General features: G+C 34.1%; 1 protein-coding gene across 4 annotated transcripts in view; it reads left to right on the top strand.

The window, feature by feature from the left end:
* LOC126846102 (SLIT-ROBO Rho GTPase-activating protein 1-like) overlaps positions 1-25,421 on the top strand; it is a 42,753-nt gene that overhangs the window by 6,637 nt on the left and 10,695 nt on the right. The window contains exon 1 of one of the 4 annotated variants that reach the window (XM_050585238.1): positions 7,739-8,018. The exons of 1 other annotated variant lie outside the window; for it this stretch is intronic. In XM_050585238.1, the coding sequence (XP_050441195.1) occupies positions 7,937-8,018 (82 nt within the window). In that variant the 5' untranslated portion in view covers positions 7,739-7,936. Of the gene's footprint in view, positions 1-7,738; positions 8,019-16,762; positions 17,105-24,817; positions 24,950-25,421 lie in introns of those variants that run through there. 2 more of the 4 variants (XM_050585239.1, XM_050585240.1) reach the window with 2 other exon arrangements.

Raw genomic sequence — 25,421 nt, 5'->3', positions numbered from 1 at the left:
CAGACAGTTATCATATAAATCGTACGATTGATAAGGAGTTTGTACACAATAATATTTTTTAAATATCTGCACAATAATTTATACTAATCCGTGCGGCTACACTGATATCGTCGCGGGTCCCTATAATCGGTCTTTTTAAAAATTTCCTTTGTTCTCTGCCGGGTCAGCTTTTTGTTTTCATATAATCCGCTGTCTGTGAAGTAGAGAAGGTATTATCTTCAACTATTTGTTATCAGTACTCCTTATCGGTTTACGTTGTTGTTGTAAATAGTGTGTACAATATTTTCGGCACTATAACTTGGCCCTACTGCGTTAAGTTTTATCAATCAAAAATCGTTTTATTGTACTTTGAAGTGCACTGGTTGATCTGGTTGATTTGATTGTAACTACTGCCCGTCGTAGGAACGAAAACTCGGTGAACTAAATTAGTTTAAATCGTTTAAAGTGGTCGTGACACCAAAAAAAAAGAAGCCCCCAAAACAATAATTAACCATATTATGTTTAGCGAAACAATGAGTTCTTAAATGAAAAAAAAGCCAGGCGGGCTAGACAATGCACACTTGTGCCGTTATATTGTTACGTTATTATTTCGAATGTCCGTTTATCCAATTTAATATTATAATTTTTTTTTACTTAAAAAAAAACCTAACCGATACGTGTTAGAAGCGTCCAATTGTAGCTTTCCGTTTTAGGTACAAAGTCTATTATTATCATCAGTCATCGCTATTGTGTGCAATTTAAACTGGAACTAACTACTAGAGAGAGCCTATAGGCTGTATAAAATATCATTCGTCCCACGGTGAACGTTAAATGAAAATGTACCTAACGGAAACAAAATCCGTCTTGTATTTTAAATGTTAATGACCAAACGGAAGTTAATAACAAAACAAAAAAAAAATCTTATTTTATATTTTTCAACGTACAATACAACATTGTTCAGCGAGCAGAAACCACATAAAAAGTGCCTTAAACCATATTTTGTTTTATCCCTACTTTTAGTTTATCTGAGCATTTATTTAAAACAAATTAGGTACACTACAAAATTGTTTTCTAGCCTACTGCATCTAAAATAAAAAGACTAAAAAAAGTAGAATATTGTGTAAAATATAGAATAGGTATAACTGAAATTCATGTAAAATCAGTGCATAAATTAATCTTAGGATTTTTTTATTAGGATTATATGTCTATTATAAGTACATAATATGTTATACTTAGTTTATTTTTAGCATTTTAAAATTGTATTATGCATTTTAGAATTTATGTACATGTTAGTTTTTTTACAGTGTTTTTTCAGATAAAGTAGGCAACCAAATATTTTAATCTTGAAAATTTGTCGAGACCGAATTTATGGCGACCGCCGATTTCTCTTTAAATTCGATTTTAGCGAAATATAACAACGTTTTGTCACATTTTTTTACATTGTTATTGTTGTTGTCGGCTGCTGAAAAAAAGACCCAAGGTCTCTCTCTCTCTTTCTTGGGTTTCAGTCGGACAGCCGGAGAATATTGGTACACATTTTAACTGTGTTAAAGGGCCGTGGCCGAACGACCGGGGTTCAACGGACTAGGAAATAAATAATAATAATAATAATAATATGATCGTGTGATCGTTTTGTACTTGAATTAGAAGAAAGACTCGCATTTCGATAAAGGTTCATAAAAGGGACAACAACATAGGTTTGTGAAGTGTCCAAAATTCAGAGTCCTTTTTGAATATACAGGGCTATGAATCAGTAGTATAAACATTATGTTATAGTGTGTATTATGTTGTCTAAAATGTTGTAATTGACTTTCATTATCTGAATAGATTGTCCAACAGGTACATCACCAAACGCAGCAATAAACATAAGTGTTTAGCAAATCGGTATAATATAATAAGTATCAATGCAATATTATTCATTAACCGTTAATTCGTTTCAGTCAGATCGTTTGGTTAACCAAATAGTTAATATCTGTTGTCATGATAAATAGTAAAAAAAAAAGATTATTATTAATATCTTGGTTTTGGCCAATCCGACTGTGGTAAGTATAATTTTCTAACAGTATATAATATTTTAGTTTGTTACTGTTCGAGTACAAAGTGCTGGTGTGTTGACATAATTATATTGTCGCTTTCACAATATTATCGGTACATAGGCTGCATAGTAGGTAGGTATAGTGATATATTTTAATAGGTAATAATAATTAATACTCAACCGTCAATACTTAAATACGCCTAGTGTCAAGCATATATTTATTGTACCTACTTGTATTATGCATATTGTACACTATGCGATACTACAATAGTGATGTAAATTATGATTTTTAAATGCCGGTCGCCGTACCTATTTAATATTCAATATTTGTCCAACGCAGTATGAGTAAAATATTATCAGTGTTTATTTTTAAATGTATTAGGTAATTTATTTAAAAATTAATCCGAACATGACCTTTTCCGAAACGACAGTTGCTGTATTTTATGTGCAAGTAGGTTAAAATTTGCATTCAATTTTAAACGCATTTGTTTGAAAACATAACCCTATCGAAGATGCGTTAAACACCACTGTGATAGCGTTGATTGTGTATTGATTTTGTTACAGTACAGTTTACTTGGATATTGTTTTCCAATAAAAAAACATATGCGTTTTAATATTAAATGTATTTTTTTTTTTCGGTATAACCAAGGCGTGGTAAATATTATATATGTTGATTGGAGATTTGAAGGAGAAAAAACTCGAGCTCTTTAAAAATCATTATAGTGACTTGACGTGTAATAAAACAAAGGGGAACGAAAGCAGAGTGAAGAAACGCAGATGACGAAGGAAGGAGGGCGTGGTGGTGGGGGGGAGGGCATAGGGAGAAAACTGCTGGTGGAGGTCGACACATTAACAGTACACACGAATCGACACCATAACGCCTTGTATTGGATATTATTTGCATTTTTTTTTATCCTATCCGTTATTAGACCGTGACACGGGAAAAAAAAGAAACTGTAATAATACTATTTTCTTATTTAAAAAATAATATTATAACGTTGTCGTTTTGCTATTATAATCTATTTTACCTACGCGTTTTCTATAGAAAACAACAGTTTTTTAATTATATTGTGGGATTTATGTAGTCACCTACATCGGCCGCCTATTGTTTGAGTAGGTATAGTTATTAAAAATTGAACACAATATATCTTTAATACTATTGGGCTACCCATAATAATAATATAATATTAAACGGCTTGGCGCTTTGAAAAATGTTAAACATGCGAGCCATCAGAACAGCATGGATGCGGTCTTCTAGTGTTTCAATGTATTACATATATATATATACCTAAGTATTATTATATTCTAGTGGTTCCTACGACGGTAATGAGGATGTAACGGATTAAATCGATAACGTGAAACGACCCCATGACTAATTCGCCCGTGTAATATGTTCCAACATACCCTACATACGCCTGTGTGTGTTGGACAGCGAATAAAAAAAGCGCAAGGCGTTTGCATGTGTAAAAAAATATCACTCGGTAAAATGATGAAAAAAAAAAACAAGTCCGAATAATGAGGACAAAAACGGTAGATGAGTGATTTTCGGTTTACTACTAATAAACAAACCACTAGATACTGGAATGTAGGTTGTCTCATCAGCATAATAACCAACTATTATTATCAGACCACGAGGAATAGATTGAATATTTGAATCACGCATAATATTATTATGCGCAGCAAGGCTGGTCTGGGACAGAAATCTTAAACGCTTATCAAACGGCCGAATAAATATTTGATTATTCCAATTTCGATTAAGAAACAAAGAACTATCCGGCTCGATTATACAAACTGTTGTCGCAAGATCCAAAGTGCAATATTTTAGTCATTTTTTTTCTAGCTACAAAGATGGACCGGTGTTCAAATTGATCAAAAATCAATCAAGATTAAGAAAATAGTACAGGCAGTGTTTGTGGCAAAAAAAAATACCTTTAAATGTATAGTAATAAGTACCACATTACACATAAACGCACACACTGTATAATGTATAGGGTAAATAATGATAATTTATGATTAGTTTTGTTTGTAATAATTGCTGTCAATTTATTGTAAACGAACGGAATTTACAAGTCATTGTTTACCCTATTAACAGCACACTAATATGGGTTTCAGTAATTATTATAGTTACAATATTTGTTTTTATAAAAAAATTTTTTTTATTTTTGTATTATTATTATTAATACACAACTCGAAATTGTCAATTATTATTTTTATAAATTAGTTTAAATCACACAAAATAGCATTTTTGTTTTAAACAAATAATGATAATGAGTAATGTTTACTAGAATAGACACATTTGTTAAATACAATTATTAGGTTAGTATAATCTTTAGAAATAATTTAATTTAAGGTATACTCATCGATCATAAATAATATTGCAATAGTTAAAGATGGTATAATATAATAATGGTTATTTTTTAATTTATATAATGTGTATCATGTATTGTATATTCTATACGGTGTTTAAAACGACTATTTTTTTTTTAATCGTTTTGTTATTTATAGAACTCTCGGACTACGGTTTTTTGGCTGCGCAAACTTACATATTAAAACACAATAATCTTCTGTTATAAAAAAAAACTGTTGTGCCCACGTCGTCCCCCTTGTTTTTTTTTTATTATTGTTAATTTAGTTTGCCAATAAAATTTGTAACTTACTTTTGGTGAAACCTTAAACAATAAACGTTTATTAAATTTTTTTTTGCCAAAAATCATGTAGGTTACCATTGTATACACAATATAAGTGCAAAATATTACACGACTGTCCTCGTTAACTATTCTTGGCGGTTTTTTTTATTGTTATCTTTAAGATGCGTTGTTTATTTGTTTTCACTCATCGACGCGTTCAAATATATTATTATTGCTGCTAGTAGTTTGCAGATGGAATAATAATTTTATTTTGACGTCGACCGTGCCAATAGTGCGAACCCTACCCACGGACCGCGTCCGGTCATAACAATTGAAGCGAATCGCTTTTAATAAACTTGTTTTTATTCGACTTTAAAATTCTACCAAGTTATATCCCCTAGTTGTGCTCGATACACACGAATACAAAAGACGGATCATAATGTCCTCGGCCGGGATCTATTTTATTTTATTGAATAAAAAACTAACGGTAAATTTCAGTGTGTGAAACATCAACATAATAAAAACCTAAGCTATAAAGTGATTAGCATTAAGAGTTGTAGGGGTCACAGCAAAGTAGTATTTTGAAAGGAACAGGTGCTGCCAAAATTTGCACAAAAATTATATTCACTTGTCTAAATCAGCTATTATAAATAAAAAATTGTATAAAAAAATAAAATAATTGTTACATTCAACGGCCACGAATCGAGCATTGGCTGTGAACTCGTCGTGTGGGCGCCACTCTGCGGTCAAAACGCTTTTTTCTTCTTCTTCTTCACTTTATAAATGTATCTATATAAATATAATAATATTATAATGTGTACAATCCGGACAATGCTCATAAGATGTATTTCGGCGTGTACTACGGATACAACTCGTTGCTTTCTCTTTCGGCAGCCTCGTCGAACAACGCATTTTCTATATTATATTATTATAGCTGTTGGTCTCAGCTGTGTATAGCTGCTGTTTGTGCCACTACAGCGTTTTCTCTCTAAACCGTAAAAAATCAGCAGTCTATTGTGCAGTAACGCAAAACACAATGGGCAGTTTTTTATTTATTATTATTATCATTATTTTTTTGGAATAAATTCCGAGTACGATCCGTTGAAATTATTCGTTTATTGATAGCGAAACGCGTTTAGATCAGTTCTGATATTTGTTTTAAATGTTTTATCCTTAAAACGTTAACGCGCGCCTGCGGGTATATTTCTCTTTTGAGAACATAATAATTTGTATTGTTTGCTATGTGTACAAATCCAGCTCTGTGTTCCTTTTGATAACTACAACCCCCGTGTGATCGCCTCATCTTTTAACTGAACATGTACAAGCCCTATAAGTTTTGTGTATTTTTTTTTTGGAACAACAATAATATAAAATTTGTGCTCGTTTAACAGAGTGTTGTTCCCATCCGGACGGTTAATCGTTTCGGTATTGAACGGTTACCCTATTGTCAATAAAAATTCAATTAATAACGCCTCGATAATGGATTTTGTGTACACATTGACCGTATTGAAAATTTAAAAGTGTTGTAACCTCATCATAGGACGCCACGGGTTAGGTTATATTATCATAACATGGTTTGGATAAACGATTAATTTAATTTTGTAATAATATGCACACAAACCTGTTGTGTTATTTTGATTTTAATCGGCCCGTCTCCTCTCTCTAAACTAGTTTTGCGGCTTCTATACAATTAGTTCGTGCGAATTCCTGTCGAATCACTATGAAAACATTGTCTTGATACGTTTTAAAAACCCGCAAGAACCGGCAACATCTTAAATCCAAGCACCCAAAGCAGCGTACACAATGTACAGTATATTGTTAAGCGACTAGTCTACCATGACGTCTCTAGGTGTAATAGCCTAGACCGTCATCATCACATTATCGTTACTCTCAACTAGAGACCTATTCATCCGACTGTAACTAACAACGCTATTCAATCGAATGTCTATTTGTTTAAGAGGTTCGGCTCGTGTATTTATACTCTTAAGCCGTTTTTTTTTTCAATTAAATACATACCTATAGCATGATTGCAAGCTAGGGTTTTCTATCAATTCCGTTTACATATTTAACTAGAATTCTAGTCGGACACGGTAAAGGTATTTAGGAAATATTTATGTATAACCGTATATGTATGCGTGTGGAACACGGTATACATTACAACTAAAAATTGTGAAATGTTACTAAACCATTTACTAGTTGCAAAACGCGAACTGTTATCGTTTCGTTCAACAATTATTGCTGATTTATAACTATTTTTAAAAAGCCAGTACAGCCGGGTCGGGGCATATTGGGGCGGGAGAGGTCACAGGTCAACACCGATTATTATAACTAAATTACTTTCGAATAAACGCTTTGATGGTGTATAATACAAAAATCGATAAAAGCATTGTAAAAGCTATGATGAGATTGAAATTATATTATGAGCGTTAGGGAGGATGCTATTAGGGTTAACCTATTTATCATAATCAATAATGCAATGAAATGTACAATTGTCAAACGGCAAATTTCCCCTTTTTATATTTTTCCTTTGCCTATAAGATGTTAGTGCATCTTTCTTTTTAAAAATGTGTAATTCATAGTTCATACAATATACCAATCAATTTCGCCAAACTTTGTTAAAGACAAAATGAACACTGGGTGTAGTCAGATGAACTACTAATAGGTGTATTATTTGTCTGGCGATTAATATTTGAAATGCTCGCCTGGGTCCCCGTGTGTTTCTGACTTTATTGTTGATTTTTCTACATGACCATGAGAGAGTTTTGGTGCAAGACGGATTTTGTCGTCGATAACAGAAACGCTATTGTGGGGGTACAGCTGCTGTATATTATAGTCTGTGTTCGTGACCGGATTGCCGCGAGGGTTGTTGCAAGTAGCAGCAGCAGCAGCAGCAACCGCTCGCCAATGACGTCATTGTTGTTTATCGAAATCCCTTTGGCCGGCGCAAAAACGACGCACATTCTCCTCTCCTCGTCCCGCCACATGTTCCTCCGGGATAAAGTAAAAGCGCGCATGATCCTGGCAAAACTTCAACGACGGGCGGTGCCGCACACGCACAGCTTCCAGCCACGGCCACAGCCAGTACCGTCGACGCCGTCACCGAGTCCGCAACAGTTGTCCACCGCTATCGCGTTTCACCCATGCTACCCTGTATAATATACCCTGTTTACAATATCTTAAGTCACCGTCGCCCCTCGGCCAGGGTTCGGTTTCAACTGGGCGTCGTTCCGATTGTTATGACCGAAGAAAGTGCGGCAAACGGTTCGGCGTGAGAAGAAGGTACATTCGCAGAGCAATGTTCCAGTGCATAGTCCAACCGAGGAACACTTGGAGTAGGAGTAGTCCGGAACTCCGCGAGCTCAGGATCGTCTATCCAGGTCGGAATCCGTTTGTCTTAACCCGTATTCCTTATATTTTGCAATCAGCTTAAAGACCCAATGTATTTGTTCCAAGCCACCGCACCTATATAAGCCATGGCAGTTTAGCGCGTTTTCGCAAATCAAGTTTAGTTATTGACCATATTCACTTGACTGGGTAAAACTTTTCTCGAGCCACAAAGAAATCGATCCGACTCTAATGAAATAAAGGTTCTCGCTCTAGACTTCCTTCGATTTTTCTTGATCGATTAAACCTAATTCGTGAGAACGCGTCTGTAGCAAAGTGTGATGGTCATTGCATTTCTGGTAGCAGTCCGAAATTCAGTGTAATTATATTCACACAAGCCTCTGTCTTCAATGACATCAGCCATCACAACAGCAACGACTTGGCCCTCACTTGGGTTAGGAAACTTCAAGAAAAGATGGCTGGTATTTTGTTTTTTTTTTAAATAATATCGAAATTGGGCGGGACAAAAAATGTGGTGTTTATGACAACCGCGTAAGCTTCTAGTAACAGTTGAATAACAACTAGTGGACTGACTGCAGTTACCGTTTGTCACGTGGAAGTTGGTTTATTTCTCAGTGTGTGTGTGTATGTGCATCATTAGAAGGACAAAGTGCATATGTACGTGAACGTGCATTTAACGGTGGCTGTACGCATGACGAGACGTGCCGGAGAGATCGATGACACCCGTCGCTGCCGTGTTTCTGATGAAGGTGAGAGGTTGAGGCTTGTGACGACCAAGATCTTCTGTGATTTCCGTTACACAATTAAACACCTTCCGCTTACGGTGTACTACTTGGTTTCCCGGTCCAATAAACATGTTAACCGTATGCCGTTGTACGCAATCCTAAATAGAATCTGTTTGTTTAATTGTATAGTTTGTTGTTTTCAAGTTCCAGCAAGATAAAATGCATTTTGAGTGGAATTTTAAAGTTTGCTTTTCATCAAAATATGTTTGCTAGAAAAAAAATAAAAACATGATTAAAATATAGAGCGCCTTACACTTGTACATTTATATTTTATAAATAATTTTTGAATAGGTAAAAAAAACTCTTGAGATCACCCAGAAGCTTACAGTTTACACACTTCTATTTCAGCTATGTGAAGTATAACAAATGAGAGTTTAGATTTGATTTAATTTTGCCGAGTCAAGCTGGATGAATGGTTTTTATAGTCCTATACTTCACTATGTACCATACGGAACTAATAATTTATGACTGATGAAATATAAATTGCTGTACGGTGCACACATGTTTACACCGGACTAAGGTCAACTAACACAATACACTATACTTGAAAACTACATATAATTTTGTTCAAACAAAATTAACTTTACGAGGCGGTCAAATCGGATGAATGTTTGTCGATAAAAATTCGGTTAGAACAAAATATAGTCAAGTTGTTTTGCTTGGATTTATTTCGTTCTAATATTTTGGTTTCAGTGTAGCCTGTACTCGGGCTAATGTGATTCGATTCAGGAATGCAAATAAGATACGGCTGTAGTCTAAAAGTAAAAAAAAAACAAATACAGCGTATCTGCATGTGGCGCTGTTGTTGATCTCGTCTGATTTTGATGGCCAGGAGGAGAAAAACAATGGCAAAAGTAGCACATCTGTATCTACAGTATAATATGTTTTATTTCAAGCGGTTTGATATGTCTGAGCCATTTTTTTAGCGCAACTAAACAGGTTGTGTGCTGCTCGTAAATCAACAAAGATATTATTATTTCACAAAATATCTCCATCAGTCTACACCGTGTAATGTACGCGTTCACGAGCTGACCTTAAAATAATATATATACATATATAATTCAACTGCTGTATTACATTTCTCTGTGTCGTTGAATGCGAATAATTTCAATTCAATATAGTAAACAAATTGTGCAATTCCAACTATGTTGTGGTACTAACAGTAGTGTAAATTCCATTTATCACGGAGGGGTCGCATTTCGTCGTTACCTCTGTGCAGCATTTGATAAAATAATAAGGAAAGCATGTTAAATAGTTATTACTAAAAAGTAAATTTGTTTAATTGTACGCCCGCTGGCTTACAGTTACTATTAGCTAGAGAGCGGATTTTCACGTTTTAAAAAGTTGAAATTATGGTATGCTAATATGCACTAAAAAAATCTTAAAATATTCCATTGAAAACCGATAAAATATGTTTAAAAAAAAATGCTGGAACCTGAAAATAATTTTTTATCTCTATGATATGCTTTAAATTCTCTGGCCAATAAATAGTCCTTATATTTCACCTCTGTAGAGCTGCACAAAGCCAATAAATTGATGGACACCGAAAAATTCACTCTCTATTTGTTATATTATAAATGTATGTAACAAAAAAATATCAAACGTTCAATTATTATTCAATTGAAAAAACCACCTAACCTAACCTCTCTAGACTAATTAAAAATTATTTGGTATATCTGTAGTTGTGTGAAAAAAATTAATTATACACAATTGCATTTGATCCAACAAACGTAATTAAAACCTTGGAACGAATTCAGTGTGCCTTATAAGGAAAGAGTCTGATTTCGAACGGCTAAGAAAAATCTACTCGGTTGTTATTTAAAACACCTTATGGAAGGCCGCCGGTAACGCCCAGCAACTATGTGCTTTTGTGTACCTCACGGTAAAAACAATACATTGTTGTTACTCGAGGGTAATTCAATTTTGAACGGATTGAATGGCATAGTATATATTTTGGCATAGCTTTTATAATATTACATGTTAATGTGTCATTGAAAACGATTAACGCAGCTTTCCTAGCAGAAGATTGTCTTAATGTATAATTTTTATGGTTTTTATAGATTGTGCCTAATTGTATAGAGAAGAACAAACGGCTATACCCACCGAAGATAAAAGCTAAACAAAACCCATACATGTATATGAAAAAACTCAAAATTATCTTATAAATTTAGGCAATTGAAGTTTGTAGGTAGTTGATAATAATAAAATAAACCCGCCTACATTTGTGTATAGAATAATTATTTTTATATTTTTTAAATTATTTTATTTCACAATATGGGGTAATAGAAGTTTTGCACCGGGAGTCGATATAACATGATACATAAGGGAATGTTTTCTTCTTAGCTAGCGAGTATTCATTACATTGTATATCATACCTATGCACGTTCCTGAGCTATGCAGCCTTCCTTGGAAAATTACTATACCGTAGTACTAATTGACAACTATTATTACATTGAAATAAAATATGCATTACTGAAATATAATTCTGTTAAATGAAAATATATTATCGTCGTGCAATTACTTATTAAAACGAAACGTTTCTTAGCGCTTGTTGTTCTTTTGCACCCTCTTGCTGTTTATTTACACTTATCTCAAACGTCTTTGACCTTCCTCTATCACGCTGGCATAGCCGTGCCAGCCATTAAAATCCGGGCGGCTCTCGAACAGTACAAAGACTCTCCCCTTCGTCCAGAACCCTCGTGGATTTCTTTTCTCGTTAAAAAGCGTTTTCATGTGAAATATTATTGGACAAATATAAATATAGTAATTTCATCGGGTGGGAGTAACGCTATATTATAGGATAAACAGCAGTGTAGGGGCTTGGAAATATTTCTTATACGAGCTGAGCATATTGAGACCCTGTCACGTACAATAGGCGTTATAAAACTTTAGCCACCGATTGACAATTCGTCGTTTTTTTATTTATGAGAGGACTAAAATTTAATGGGATTTTATTTGGTTCAAGTCTCAACGGGGCCTAAGGTTATATTTTTATGAACGCCCAACGGTTTTTTTACAACTTCTGATGGGGTCCATCCATATTTTTCGATTTCACTGTTATTGTGGCCTTACAAGAAATCGTTTAGAATAGCAATACATTTCTAAGCTAGCATAATGTTGTATCTTCATCGTGTGATGTATGATATATGGATTTAGGTTGAATACAAAGATAATGTATAGTTATGGGACTTATAGTAGAGTATCGAGTACTGATTCGATTTTGAATAATAGATACTGCAATCGCTGCAATGCTAGCAACCACAAATTAAGACCATCCCCAAGTGCTCAAAGCGAATCAAAGTGAATACAGGTGTTCGAATATTTGGAAAAATTTATAGCAAGATTGAGAGTACACTGAACTTGTTAAACAGCTAAGAAGGGTTTGTCGAATGACCTTATTCCGAATGGCTAATAGTCGTCGAAGAAAAGCTATGCAAGCACAAAACGACCGTCTAAGATCATATCTTTCGTTTTAGGAGGGTGTAACGCCAGTGTTGATTCGTCGTTTTTGATCATAAAACCTCAATTAAACTGATGGAATTTTAACGTTAAAAACATTAGATGGCTGCGTTGTTGCGTTTGGGGTGTATAAGCTGTCTTATCTACAACCGGGTAAACGTTTTCCTGAATCAGTCTTGCTCGTTTCCCGTTTAGCACTGACAATAGCCAGTAAAAGTTGAAAATTCACTTTTTAGTTGTTTATATTAGTATAGGCATTATAGAATATTTAACTGATGGCAAGCCAATAAATACCCGGTATAGATTAATATAAATCAACATTAAAACTCAAAACCGTAATCTGAATTTATCCCCTCTCTATTACCGTCACATAATTATTGACGTTTTGGTCAAACGTGGTAAAAGGTACAAAAAAGTACCAATTGCAATTCAAGAAAGAGTATTATCGATTGGCCATAAGGGTTTCTGAAGAATTGGATAGATACTTTATTATTACCACAGCGTTCGCAGAGGGAACCGGTAAATTGCCTCCTGAAGGGTGGCTTGTGCAATGAGTCACGCGACCTTCTTGCTCCCTCGCTTAAGCCCACCAGTAACGCTAACATCACATATTATTTTGTCTGACAATTCATCCATCTGACTTTTATAAAATACCAAGTTATTTAATTTAATATTAAAAATTCTTAATACCTACACGATAATATTATATAGTATACTACTTCTAAAATGTTGCCAATCATTTTTTTTTTAGTTGATCCTTTAATTCTTGACTGAAGGAAAACTTACTTACAAATGATGTTGCATATTGTTATTATTATTGAAAAGTTGTCAGAACAAATATGTGATTGGATAAAATATATGTTAGAATGTATTTAATTGTTTAATTTTCTAAAACACATTAAACAAAATATATTATGTAATTATTTTCTTTTTTTAGCATAGATTTAATAGTAATTTGTATAAGCTACAACTTTAATACGGATTTATGTTGTTTAGTTTGGCGTACACATTCTTAAACAAAGAAACATTTTATTAGACACACACACCAAGTGATGTAGCCAAAATAACATTTGTCTCTAAATGGTTTCCTATGTGTGTGTTCACACAAGTGTTTGTTTATATAACTACTAGACCCGAATCGTAGTTGACGCTAGTTTTGTATTAGTCATAATATAAATGAAATGTGTTCTATTTTCTAGCGTTTTTTTCGAAAATGTTGAGTGGTAGATGTATTAGATAACTTTGAAAATTATATGATTAAAAATACTGCGTTGTAAGCCATTCTCGAGCCTGCTTAAATGTATATGTCAAACTAAAATTTAAATCTGTAAAAATAGCTTAAACGTTTGGCTTTCTAGTAGGATATTACATCGAGAACTCGGTATCTTAGTTGCATTTGGTATATTAATGTATTCCATCACTTGTTTCTATCACTCTATTATTAGTCGAGTGAGAAATAAGTAGTTGTAGCCTAAGAGTGTTTAATTCTTAAGTCGTCTTGTTACTCTTGACCTTTTGTTTTCAACTTACTATTACTAATAGTGCCTATACTTACGTGAAATGTCTACTTCCAAACCACTCCGATTCAACAGTATTAACTTAATATCAGCTTACTCAATCACTTTGCCGGCTCGTGTTCACTTTTTTAATAATAACATGACAGTTTTATGTATTCAATCAATTATAAGTACTTTGCACTGTACTAATCCACCGCTAGCAACTATGATATAATGTTTGATTGAAACGGAGTATCAGTTATCACGACAAAGAGATTAGGCCAATACAATACTGTATGGGGCCGAATTAGGTTAGATGATGGCCGAGTTGGCTGTTTCTATCATTATTACCAGAGCAAAGTTAATTCGAGATGAGTGTACCGATGGATTCTCTATGTGGTATGGTTTGTTTTGTCTCTCCTCCTCCTTGTACTTCCTGCAAATTTCAAACTTTTTATTTTGACCTCAAACAAATGTACCCAACTGAATTTCTGCCCTAAATCCATCGCATATACCCAACTGCTGTTTTGTAGATTGTACTCAAGTGTACGAGTGTTATTCGTTGGTTTTTGGAAATATTTTGAAACCTAATAAAACTAGAGCAAGTCAACAAAATATAACGGAGTGTTCAGTAGCAGACGGTTGTTGCTCGAATTCGTGCAGTGTCAATGTAACGTTAAATTTGCATTCCTTGTGGTTTCCTTCATTCTTCGCCGTCTTTGTCGTCATGGTTCGTGTCTTTGGATGATCAGTCGAATTGATACGATCGATATTTGTAACACCACATTGTCGGAAACTAATTTAGTCTTTGTGCAAACGATTTAATGGTCGACGTTGGTTTTTGATTATAATCATATTATTATCGCGCAGTTGTGACGATGGAATGCAACTCTACATTTGCTAGCAGAGGCGTCGAAGTTCAATACAAATCGTGTAAGACATATTTTGATTTTAATTTGATTTAATATACCACTTAGTTGTTTGTATATTTTTTACAATATAATAATCAAACAAATCCCATGACACGTTTACGGTTCTATTTTATGCAAGACATTAAAACTACAGGTTAGGTGAGTTGCTTTTATACTAGAGATCATTGTTTTGTTTATGAATTTTACATAATATTATAGTGTTATCGCGGCAACGACCAACAATAGTAGTATAAATTTAATTTAATAAAAATACAATAGTATTATATCATTCGGTAGTAGACAGACGTCTAGATGGTAATGTTTAATTTGGGGTGTGATGCACTACAAGTAGAGTCTGAATCCGTTTGTGGGTGTCAAGGCACGAATTATCTCCTAGTTCTCTAAAAATAATTTAGGCCGTTATATATTATTTTTTTCACCATTGCTTCTGAATGTGTTACCATTGTACCGGATGAATGAATCATTTGTAGTCGGTCATATCCTTGTATATACGTCCGATTGGTGAAGTCATAAGTGCATTACAGTACACATTGTATTGTAAACTATTTTTTTTTTATTTTTAAATTAAAAAACTGTTTGGAAGGTAATGTCAACACGTATCATCAAGTGTTCTCTGTATACTATTATAATAAGTCAAGATGTAGGTAATTGTTATTATAAACAAACACAACTCACAAGTGATAACAATTTACAGAAAATTAACCAATAATATGATAAGTATTATATTATTATTGGTTAGCCATCCGAGCACGTTTAATAAGATATCATATGTTATTCTTTTTACAATGATGTAGATGTTCAAATTAAAAAAAAAAAAACTGTCGGTTTTACGATAAAATCCTACGGTCGGATCAAAGTTGATGTTCGGATAAGGTTTTACTAATCATCGCATTAATAAAGATTGTTATAAAAATAATATGTCATTACATGTCTCACGATCAAAGGTCGGTCGTAAGACAGGACATCCACTCAACGATGGTGCCTAGAAAACGGTTTTTTTAAGACAATGACCGAGGTTCCGTTATTCGCACCACAGGCCTCTATCGGCACTCTGGCAGTATAAAAAAAAAATACAATAAAAATACGTTTTTTATATTATTTTCTTATAATAAATATACTTTTTCAAACCACAGTTTTCCTTTATTTCGCTCGCACGGTCGTGGAGGCAAAATAAAATACCTCGTTCGGTCCACCGTTACAATGATAATAATAAACATTATCAACGAGGCCTTGTATACAGGATGTATCTGAATTGGACTGTATTTTATTCAAGTACAGAAAAGAATAATGCAGTGCAGAACCGCTGTCGCTATTCTTTGTACTTGTTAATTGTCTTCAACTTGTTTGGTACTTAATATATTATTAATGACGCCTTTGAATCTCTGTCTTCGCCAACGGGACAGCAACTTCCTTTCTTCCCATTACAGTAGTAAAATATCATGTTATCTTCAATCTCTATTGTCTTTTAATATAACGCTCCAAAAACGATTCTCTGCTTAATGAACATTTATTGTTAACGTTGAAATACATAACACATAGTTTCATTTTAAAATATAGCTGGAAAAATATGTATATTTTGTTTACTCAAAACGTTTATTGTAAACATTTTTTTTTGTCTGTTCGCCTAAAAAATAAGTATGTATTTGAATCGTTTTAACATGGAAAAATTACAAGTGTATTAGATTTATACATTTATTGGGAAACATTGGAGTATTCAGAGCCGGTGGGCTGATGGGCCAATCAGGTATATATATATATATATATATATATATATAGTATGATTCTTGTGTTGAAGACTTTACTTTTTTCAGTGTCAGCCCTGTCTTAATACCTGAATTTTAGGGTACATTGCATAATATTACACTGTGTACACAGCTGTTTGGCAATGGCGCGACATTCTATTCGGGTACACCCCGTATATATTGTTATAATATTGTATTTATGTAATCGTGCGTGGAAAAAAATGCGTAATAACATGGCAAAACACTAAGGTACTCGGTGGTGGTATTATTATTGCTGTTATTTATTACTGTACGTTATCATTTTGTGTTGTACACGGTTAATGGTTATAGATGAGGACGGGTCGACCAGTGTGTGCGGTGTGTGTGCGTATGATAGGTTGTTCGGCGCCGCCTAAAACCGCACGACCATCGCCAGTAAACGCGCACGTGTCGTCCGCGCTGGTCCGGCGTTTCTCTCGGTTGGTTTCCGATTAATAAATAAAAAAAACAAAATAATTCCGGTTTTCTGTTCGGTGCATCGGAAATAGATTCGATTTATAAATAATATGCGCGAGCCAATTATATAAAAATTAAATCCTAGTTCCGCCCGTGCAATATACATAGGTACCGACCAAAGTGCCATCGCAAGTCTCCGCCGCTCTAGCCGGTCGTCATGGGAAAAATGATTTTGGTCTCTGGCGATGAAAAAACATTATCGGCAAAGGGTAAAAACACTATTATTACAGTCCGGTTAATAGTTAAAATAGCAGCTGCTGCTGATATTTTGGTCGATAACCCGACAGACAATCTAGCCGGTAGATCTAATGTCCACAAAAACTATGTACAATAATATACTTGCCCATCATTTTTAAGTAATATTGAATAGCCGTGTCGGACTGGAAACATTTTTTGAATAAAGTTGTTTTTATAATATATATTATTGTACATAATAGTATAATCAGAGAATAACCGGAAGAGACACGTTTCGACAATTAAATGGACTTTTATGAGTTATGGGGGATAGATTTTTTACTACACCCGTGGGAGAATCTTAACCTAACCTAAACCTAATGTCCACAAAAACTATTTAATATAACAATATATTTGCCCACCATTTTTAAATAGTAGTCTAAAGCAGTACACTTAAAAATTGTTTTTATACAATATACATAATAGTATTATCACAGAATAACCAGAAACACACTTTTCGAGAATTACACAGATTCTTGGGGGGGGGGGGGTAGATTAGCGACACCTGTGGGAGACAGTATGAAGATAAAAATTACCATTTTTCACTTATTATTTGAGGTGATACTAATCGTTTTCAACCGATACACATCTTACTTGGAACGATTAGGCCCTGGACACTGATAACAATATACTTATCACACTAAAACGCGGCGGCCATCGGAATATAGCTCAAAACAAAACGGTCGTCATTTTTTTGTTTACATTCAAAGTGACCCTTCTGCTTTTATCTATTCTGTGATATGATTAACGGCGAGATCCGTGTAATTATTGATGTTGAACGATTAAACGTTATATTTGTCCGATTGTAACAAAAACAATCCGGTGTTGATAAACGATACCGTTTTTTTATTGGATACAGTTGATTACTTTTCTCAATAATAATATTATAAACGTTTATAAATTATATGTTATATTTATAAACGTTCGCCTTGTTCTTAGGAAATGACTAAACACCAAGCTATTTGTATACGGTTCTATAATGGACTTTTTTTTTTTATCACTGCGCACCCGTTAGCGCTGAGATTTTTTATTTCTTTTGTCGTGAATTTACTTCTAACGATTTCTCAGAGATATCCATACAGCTGTAGCAAGTATGAACGGAAAGGAAATCGACTAGTGGTATTATCCAGATGAAAATTGTACTTAATATCATGTTATGATTTGGCTGTAATGACTTAAATTTGTTGTAATAATGTTATTGTGAAGTTGTGATCCGGAGTTTGATCTTTCTGACCCAAACGCACGAAATCTAATGAGCACTATTTAACGAGGCGTTTTCTTATTGTTTTGTTCGTTTAGTAGATAAAAGTGCGATTACATTGTTTAAAAAATACAAATAATTACCTACCTGTAATTATAATGTGCCGGTTAGTGTTTATGCCGATGATTTTGAATAGAATATGTTTTTATTTTCTTCGATAAACTCAACAATCGTTTTTTCTTTAGGTGGTGTTTTAATAACAACATTAGTTTTGTAATAATTATTCAACCAAGACTGTTCATTTTGAATACGGTTTTTTTGATTCAACTATTTTCTGTAAGAGACCAAAACCTTGGCCAGCAATTAGTACAAGTAATTCAATTTGCCCTTCGTACGACATCCGTGTGACATATTACTTTTTAGACTTTTCCATTGACGTTTATTGTAACAAAATACATATTATAATATTTTGTTTAATCTATTGGAAAATGGAAAACGTTGATAATTATTCGTTCTTCGACCAGTAGATTGGCTGTACTCATATTTTCTGGTTCGTCTAGCGTACCAGTCTGTTTTGTAGTTTATTGCCGTGTGTTGAATATTAGCTCATTAAATTATTACCTACCTAATTAACGAGCGAGAAATTGTTATACTAAGGACACTAAGGTCAAATATTCTCTAGGAAATTTTCGGTCATAAAACATTATTTTTTACTTGTATTTAACCGATTTATAATTATAACCAACACTTATTTTTCAAACGCCGTGGCAATACAGTTGCGTTGTTGACGTCAAAGTGAGTTTGCCTTGAATATAATATTATACATGGGTAATTTTTTATTTTAGACAGTCATCTATGTACCTGTACTAATTGTCTAAAAACAAAATATAATATGTAAAAAGTAACAGTAACGATAATATATAGTTTGGGTTGATACGAACCATTATATAGGATGTCCCGAATAAGCTTTGGTTTTATTTGGTCAACACTGAAGGTGTTAAATCCGTTTTTACCAGCGAAGGAGTGTTAAATATTAACATCGGTCATTTCTAGACAATTAGTAATTCATTTTTTATATGGTCGTTTACAAATTACAAACTAATTTTGTGATTTTTCAGCACTTTCAAATAGCAAGTCACTTGAAAGTGTAAAATAATATTTTATACTTTTATCTAACAAATATGGTCTTATAGTTTGATGTGATCCAACTTGCAATCCATTAGGTAAAAATGTCATTGAACTCATATATTGCATGATAGAATGTGCCTTGCTGTAGGAACAATGTTGACGATATGTTTTTAATGATAAATATAGAAAAAAAATTGTTATTATTTTACGTTTTAATTAACATTTTTCCGACACGCGAAACGAATATTAAAAAACGCATTTAAATAATGGCTGTTGTGAACTTTGGGCGTTGGTGTTTATTATTAGATGTGCAACGAAAACACAATCCAATGTCGGGGGTGGTATAAAAATAGATAAATAAAAATAGTATTTGTAGTCCCTCAAAACGTTTCCAATGAATTGTATGTTTTTACTGATTGTTAGAGTTAAAAAAGTTCATAGTTCATTTACACACTTAAAAACGTTGAGATTAAAATATGCTGTTCTCAGCAGACAATCTATAATATAATCAAAATATTATTTAAAAAATGTAATGTTAAAATATTAATAATATAATATAAACAGTATAGTCTATGTCTATTAGGACCGAAGAAATAGAAGCAAGTCTCAAAAACTTTTTTTCAGAAAGTGGTGGTTTTTTAAGGGGTAAAAAAAAGCCGGGTACGCTCTTTTTTTTTAAAGTAATAACGTCGGGGGCTTTTATTTTTCCAATCCGAGCACTGAATATAAGTTAGAAAATATTTGAATAAAAAAGATATGACATCTCTTCGACACTAGTAGTAGGTACATTCATTTTATTAAACCAGAAATGCCCTTACTATTCTACACATTTCATTGAATATTATACAACGGGGTTTGTATTAATTTTTTATGATAATATCGGTGGGTATCCATAGTAACTGTAGCACACATACAAGTGTACAAATTTGATTTATATTTGTGTATAGATTATGAGGGTAGTGAATACAGTAATTGTGGAGCGGGGTACGCTAGGAATGCAGGGGAAAAACAAGTCATATGATTATAGTCACAATTCAAGGGAGGCCATGGGAGTGTTTACATATTTAATTTTGAAATTTTGGAACCTAGTAGTGAGGAGACAAGATTTTTTTCCAGTGCTGAAAGTGTGCCCCTTTTTATTAGGCGCATTGACAACAAAACAACCACATCAGTCCCGCATTTAACTGATACTTTTTTTTTAGTGTCCAGAGCACCGTTTACTTAACTGTTTATTGCGTTCTGTTTTTTTAACGACACCATATAATCAATTCACAGTCGAATTCGTCCAAGACGTTTCCGGTTTTACGGTAGTCGGTATCGACAACGAGGTCAGAAATTGACGGTGCTCTTCTGATTGCAGTTGTTGTTAATGTTTGGAAAACGACATACTCGTCTTGATGAATGTTTTCGATTTGAGAGCAACCTAATGAAAATATTATTTATTGCTCTGTCGACAAAGTGCTCTGATGTCAAAGTCTTGCGAACCGTACATTTTTCATGACAAAGTTTGTAATTTCTCACGGGTCACGCCCCAGTGACTTTATGAAGAAAAATGTTTTTAGGTAAGTCGTCACCGTCGTGTGTTTAATTGATACACAATGGTAGCCCGTACTGGATTTTACTTACAGTAAGTAATGTCGTGAGTCATGTGGTGTACTAGTGCAGCAAACTTCAGCGGGTTCCCTCAGGGCGTCTCACATGATTGATACCGTTTGACGGTTCGGCTCCCTTTTTATTTTTTTCCGTTAAAGTACAGAGTTCTTTTTGTTGTACACACAGGGTGGATCTTATGAATCGGTGATTAATTATTATTATTATACACAGCCCCTGGTTGACTCCACCCTGAAACGTTGCATTCCCTGACGCAGGATAATTTCCGTAGTCATTCTCCCCACATCGGTTAGGTCGACACGATCGTTGTGTTTCTTATCCAGACGTCTTGCCACAATCTTATGTACAGCCACGACGACCCCACGGGCGCTGAAAACATGTTCCAACCTCGCCGGAGACGGTTAAATTTAGCTCAGACTTCTTCTTAACAAAACGCACACACACGGGTTATCTTTAAATTTTAGGTGAACGTTGTGCCACAAAGTTATAATAATAGCATACACATCAACGGTGCTGATTAGATATATAACCAGATGGTGCCTTATTCCTTTTGAAGCAATGCAATTGCCGAAAATCTAAATAAACCAAAACTACACTCACGGCAACCGCTGGTAAGGTTAGGTTAGGTTAGTATGTGCTTAAAATTGTATTTTTCATAGTAGGGTTGATTGACTAAACTTTGGCTTAACCGTTTGGTCCGAGTACGTTTATTTTTTTTATGTTTACATATTATTTTAAACGTTTAGAAATGTTAAACATTTGCTCTGTCGCGACGATGAGAGATTGTCAGATAAAAGTGTCGATCGATTATTACAATAATTACAATATAATTATTACCGATAAGCTTGGGTACAATTAAAATGGTATAATTTTCGAAACGACCGACCGACCACATTATTATACTAGTATAAGGTGGTCGGTTGTTTTCCCCCCAATGGATTATGTGCATATGGCTAATGGACAATGTGCATCAATGGCGCAGTAAGTACGATTTTTTCTTCTTTATAAATGGCTCACGGTGCATTTGACGGTCTGATGACGTTATGGCAACGCGGATGTTCTATTTTAGCAACGTCCGAAACCAACCTACCCGCCCTTGCCGCCAAAAATTATTTTTAAACATCTCACTTAGGTGGTACACGCCAACCATAAACGACTTGACCGCGCACTTTCTTAGGTGGAGAAATGAGAGAACATCGGCATCGGCGGCGTCAAGGTCAATAATTTAATTTCACAACCGCGTTTGCTACACTCAGAATGTGGGTGTGATATTAAAAATAAAATTACATTAGTTTTTTTTTTAATGGTAGGCGAACGCGCACTTCCTTTCTTCCATACCGCGTAAGCGCGCCTCGCAGTGTCCTTTAAGGGTGCCTAGAAAGGGTTGGACGTACGATTATGGGGTTGAAGGGTGTTTTCTGGTTAAAACGCTAAACTCGGATTTATGACAATGAAACATTGTCCTGTGAAATGTGGACGTTTAGTGCATAGAAATATTGTATAAACCAATATGTAACACAACTGTTCTGTTGACAAAATATATGAATGCAATTAATGGTAGAAAGATTTTAAATTAAAGTCCACTTGTGCAACTTCGTATTTTTTATCACTTTTTTTTTATTAAAATAGTTCGGTTATCTTTTGTCGTGTTGTTCTCAACCTCTGATGTTCACAGTTCAATCCAACAATACCATTTATAAACTATAATAAAGACATATGGGGTTAAGACTCGATGAACATGGAAAATAGGCAACATACTATCGTATAATTTTGGGAAGCGCAGAAAAGTTTGTTATAAGTCCATATACAAGACATGGCGACTGATAGTCAATTTATTCGTTAAAGCATTTTAATTTTGTCATATTACCAATGGTTTAAAATGGGGCTAATTTAACTATTATTTAAATCACTATAGTTATTGCCACTGCTACAAGGGGATTGATTAAATAGAATTAAAAAAACTCTCTGGTCTCCAAAACCGTGTTCAAAATTAATTTGTTCACAACTCGCATAATAGAATAATAATTACAAATATTGTAATATTTCCCATCTTGACAGTTTTGAGAGAATCAGTTAAATATTTCGGTACAAAATGTTTTTAAGAAAAGAACTCTGTGTGTGTGTGAAGGGATTAAGTCAATTGTCTGGTTGGCCTTGTCACACTAATCTTGTATATGCGGGAAGAGGTTCACTCATTATGGAAATGATCAAGTAGACACTTCCGCCGTTCAAAAAGGATATGCTTTCAATCACTGTTTGGGCGCTGGACGAAACGGGCCAAGTCCATTATGAAAACCCAGTTGAACGACCTTGTACCAAAATCACCACTTCATACCTTCATTTGACAATGAACAACCGCTTGCTTTTAGCTGGTCTGAATAAAAATTTTAAAAAATGCTATCATCCAACAACTGATCTGAACATCCCTGAAATACTTATGTATGCAGCACCTATGTGTGTCTGTTTAATTATTAAGCGCTATTGTTTTAATGCCGAATGGATCTAAAAAAGATCTAATATTGTCACGATTGAAAAATAAGTACCGTTCAAAATTTAACCAAATACCAATTGTGTCGTGTAATCGCTTAATTATATTTTTATTCTGCTCGTTCGCTATTGTTTTTTTCTCGACTGTCAACGCACGTGTATTTCATTCCGTATTGAGATTGCAATAATATAGCCATCATACTAGTTCCTTAAAGGAATTTCGATGACCTTTCGGCCATTACTATTTCCCGGGAACGGTATTTCGCCATTTGTCCAGCAACCCATCCCGGTCGTCTAATCGGTACTAGTTTTCCTGTGGATTTTTTTTAACTTGTGCGTGTGACTTTAGATGTGAGTAATGTTATCAATATAATATTATACGTATACATACATTATAATAATATGATGTAGAGTGAAAGGAAATAACCAGTACCGTCGTACACTGGAAGCCTTAAACGAATCGGCTTAGAAGGAGCGGAAAACACCTGGTCGGTACGACATCCGCCATAGTAGAGGGGGAGATAGTAATAATTATTATTAGTTTAGCCGTGACCTTTTTATCCGGTCTGTCGGTGAATTAATAAGTATAAATTGCGCATTAAGATAATATAACAAACCATATAGTGTCCACAAAATAACGAAAGCTTTACGCCGGCGGTCCGGTGCACGTACGAGTGCTGTACTGGTTTTAATGTTTTATTATTATTATTTTTAATCCGCTATTATTTTAATTTTATTTTAATCCAGTCATGACGTGTGTGTCACTTGACAGAGCGTAAGTATGACGACGCCCACGTTAACGTTGAACTCGTAAACGTCTTACAGCGCATTGTTGTTTGGCTATTAGTGTAGTTTCTTGAAACAAGTTTATATTTCTGGAACTTCAGGTTTCTAGCGAACTGAGCAATTTTGGCGAATATTAAAGCTAACTGAATGTGCATAATTAATAATCGTTATCGAAACATTAACCTCTGAAAATATTTCATTAAGTTTTCAGGAACCCATTACAACCGAATTATATTATGTAAGATGTAAAACACAGTTTGTCTTCTAAAAAGCTTCCATTTAAGCCGTTTATAATGTTGTACAAAAGTAAACTGCGGTAAGGTATTGCTGTATTATACTTATTATGCTTTTGAAACATTGGAAAAAAAAAACATATCGTAAAGATAATACACATTTTTTTATAGGTACCAATAAAATAACAACAACAATAATGCGTTATTCTAATTATTGCAAAGCTAAATTATTATTGCAAACTATTAAAGTTGGTGATAAAACTAAAGTGGATAACTATGCTTAACTAGATAAAAACTCAAGTTATTGAATAGCTGTGTATGATATGGAAATATTGAAAGGAACGCTGCACTGTAATTTGGGTAACTCACTAGAGGTATGTTGTATTTATAATGTTTATGAATAAAACAGAACTCGTGTGGTAATTTTTTAACGCTAGTTGGAAGAGGCGGTTTGCGTTGTCGGTATTTTCGGGAGTATTGTTATCAGAAAAGAGGGTTGTTCGTGCACCTACATAATGTTTATTTAGGACAGGGTCTTAGATACGTGCTCAGTATATCAAAAACGAACTCTCAACGTAATGTTATATTTCGCATTTTTACAACTGTCGACATTTGCCTGTGTTAGACGTTATAATGTCTAATATAGTATATTATAATGTATACAATTTAAAAGGTTATGTAACTTGTTTTTGTATGCATTTAACCGCCGACCGTTGTTCGACGAGATAAAGTGAAATCTAACCTTTTTGACTGAGGAAATCGTTGTGCATTGTGTGTATTAAGTTTTAACACCTAGACTTCCAGTGACGATTAACCAGGATGATAGGATAAGCGGAACAAAATATT

Source organism: Adelges cooleyi, unplaced genomic scaffold (assembly GCF_023614345.1).
Source record: "Adelges cooleyi isolate 19-005CV unplaced genomic scaffold, UGA_ACOO_1.1 ACOO_flye_CR_arks_rails_tigmint_CR_PRNA_9, whole genome shotgun sequence".
Lineage (NCBI taxonomy): Eukaryota > Metazoa > Arthropoda > Insecta > Hemiptera > Adelgidae > Adelges > Adelges cooleyi.
The sequence above is the reverse complement of the archived record's forward strand: the minus strand, read 5'-3'. Positions and strand labels throughout refer to the sequence as shown.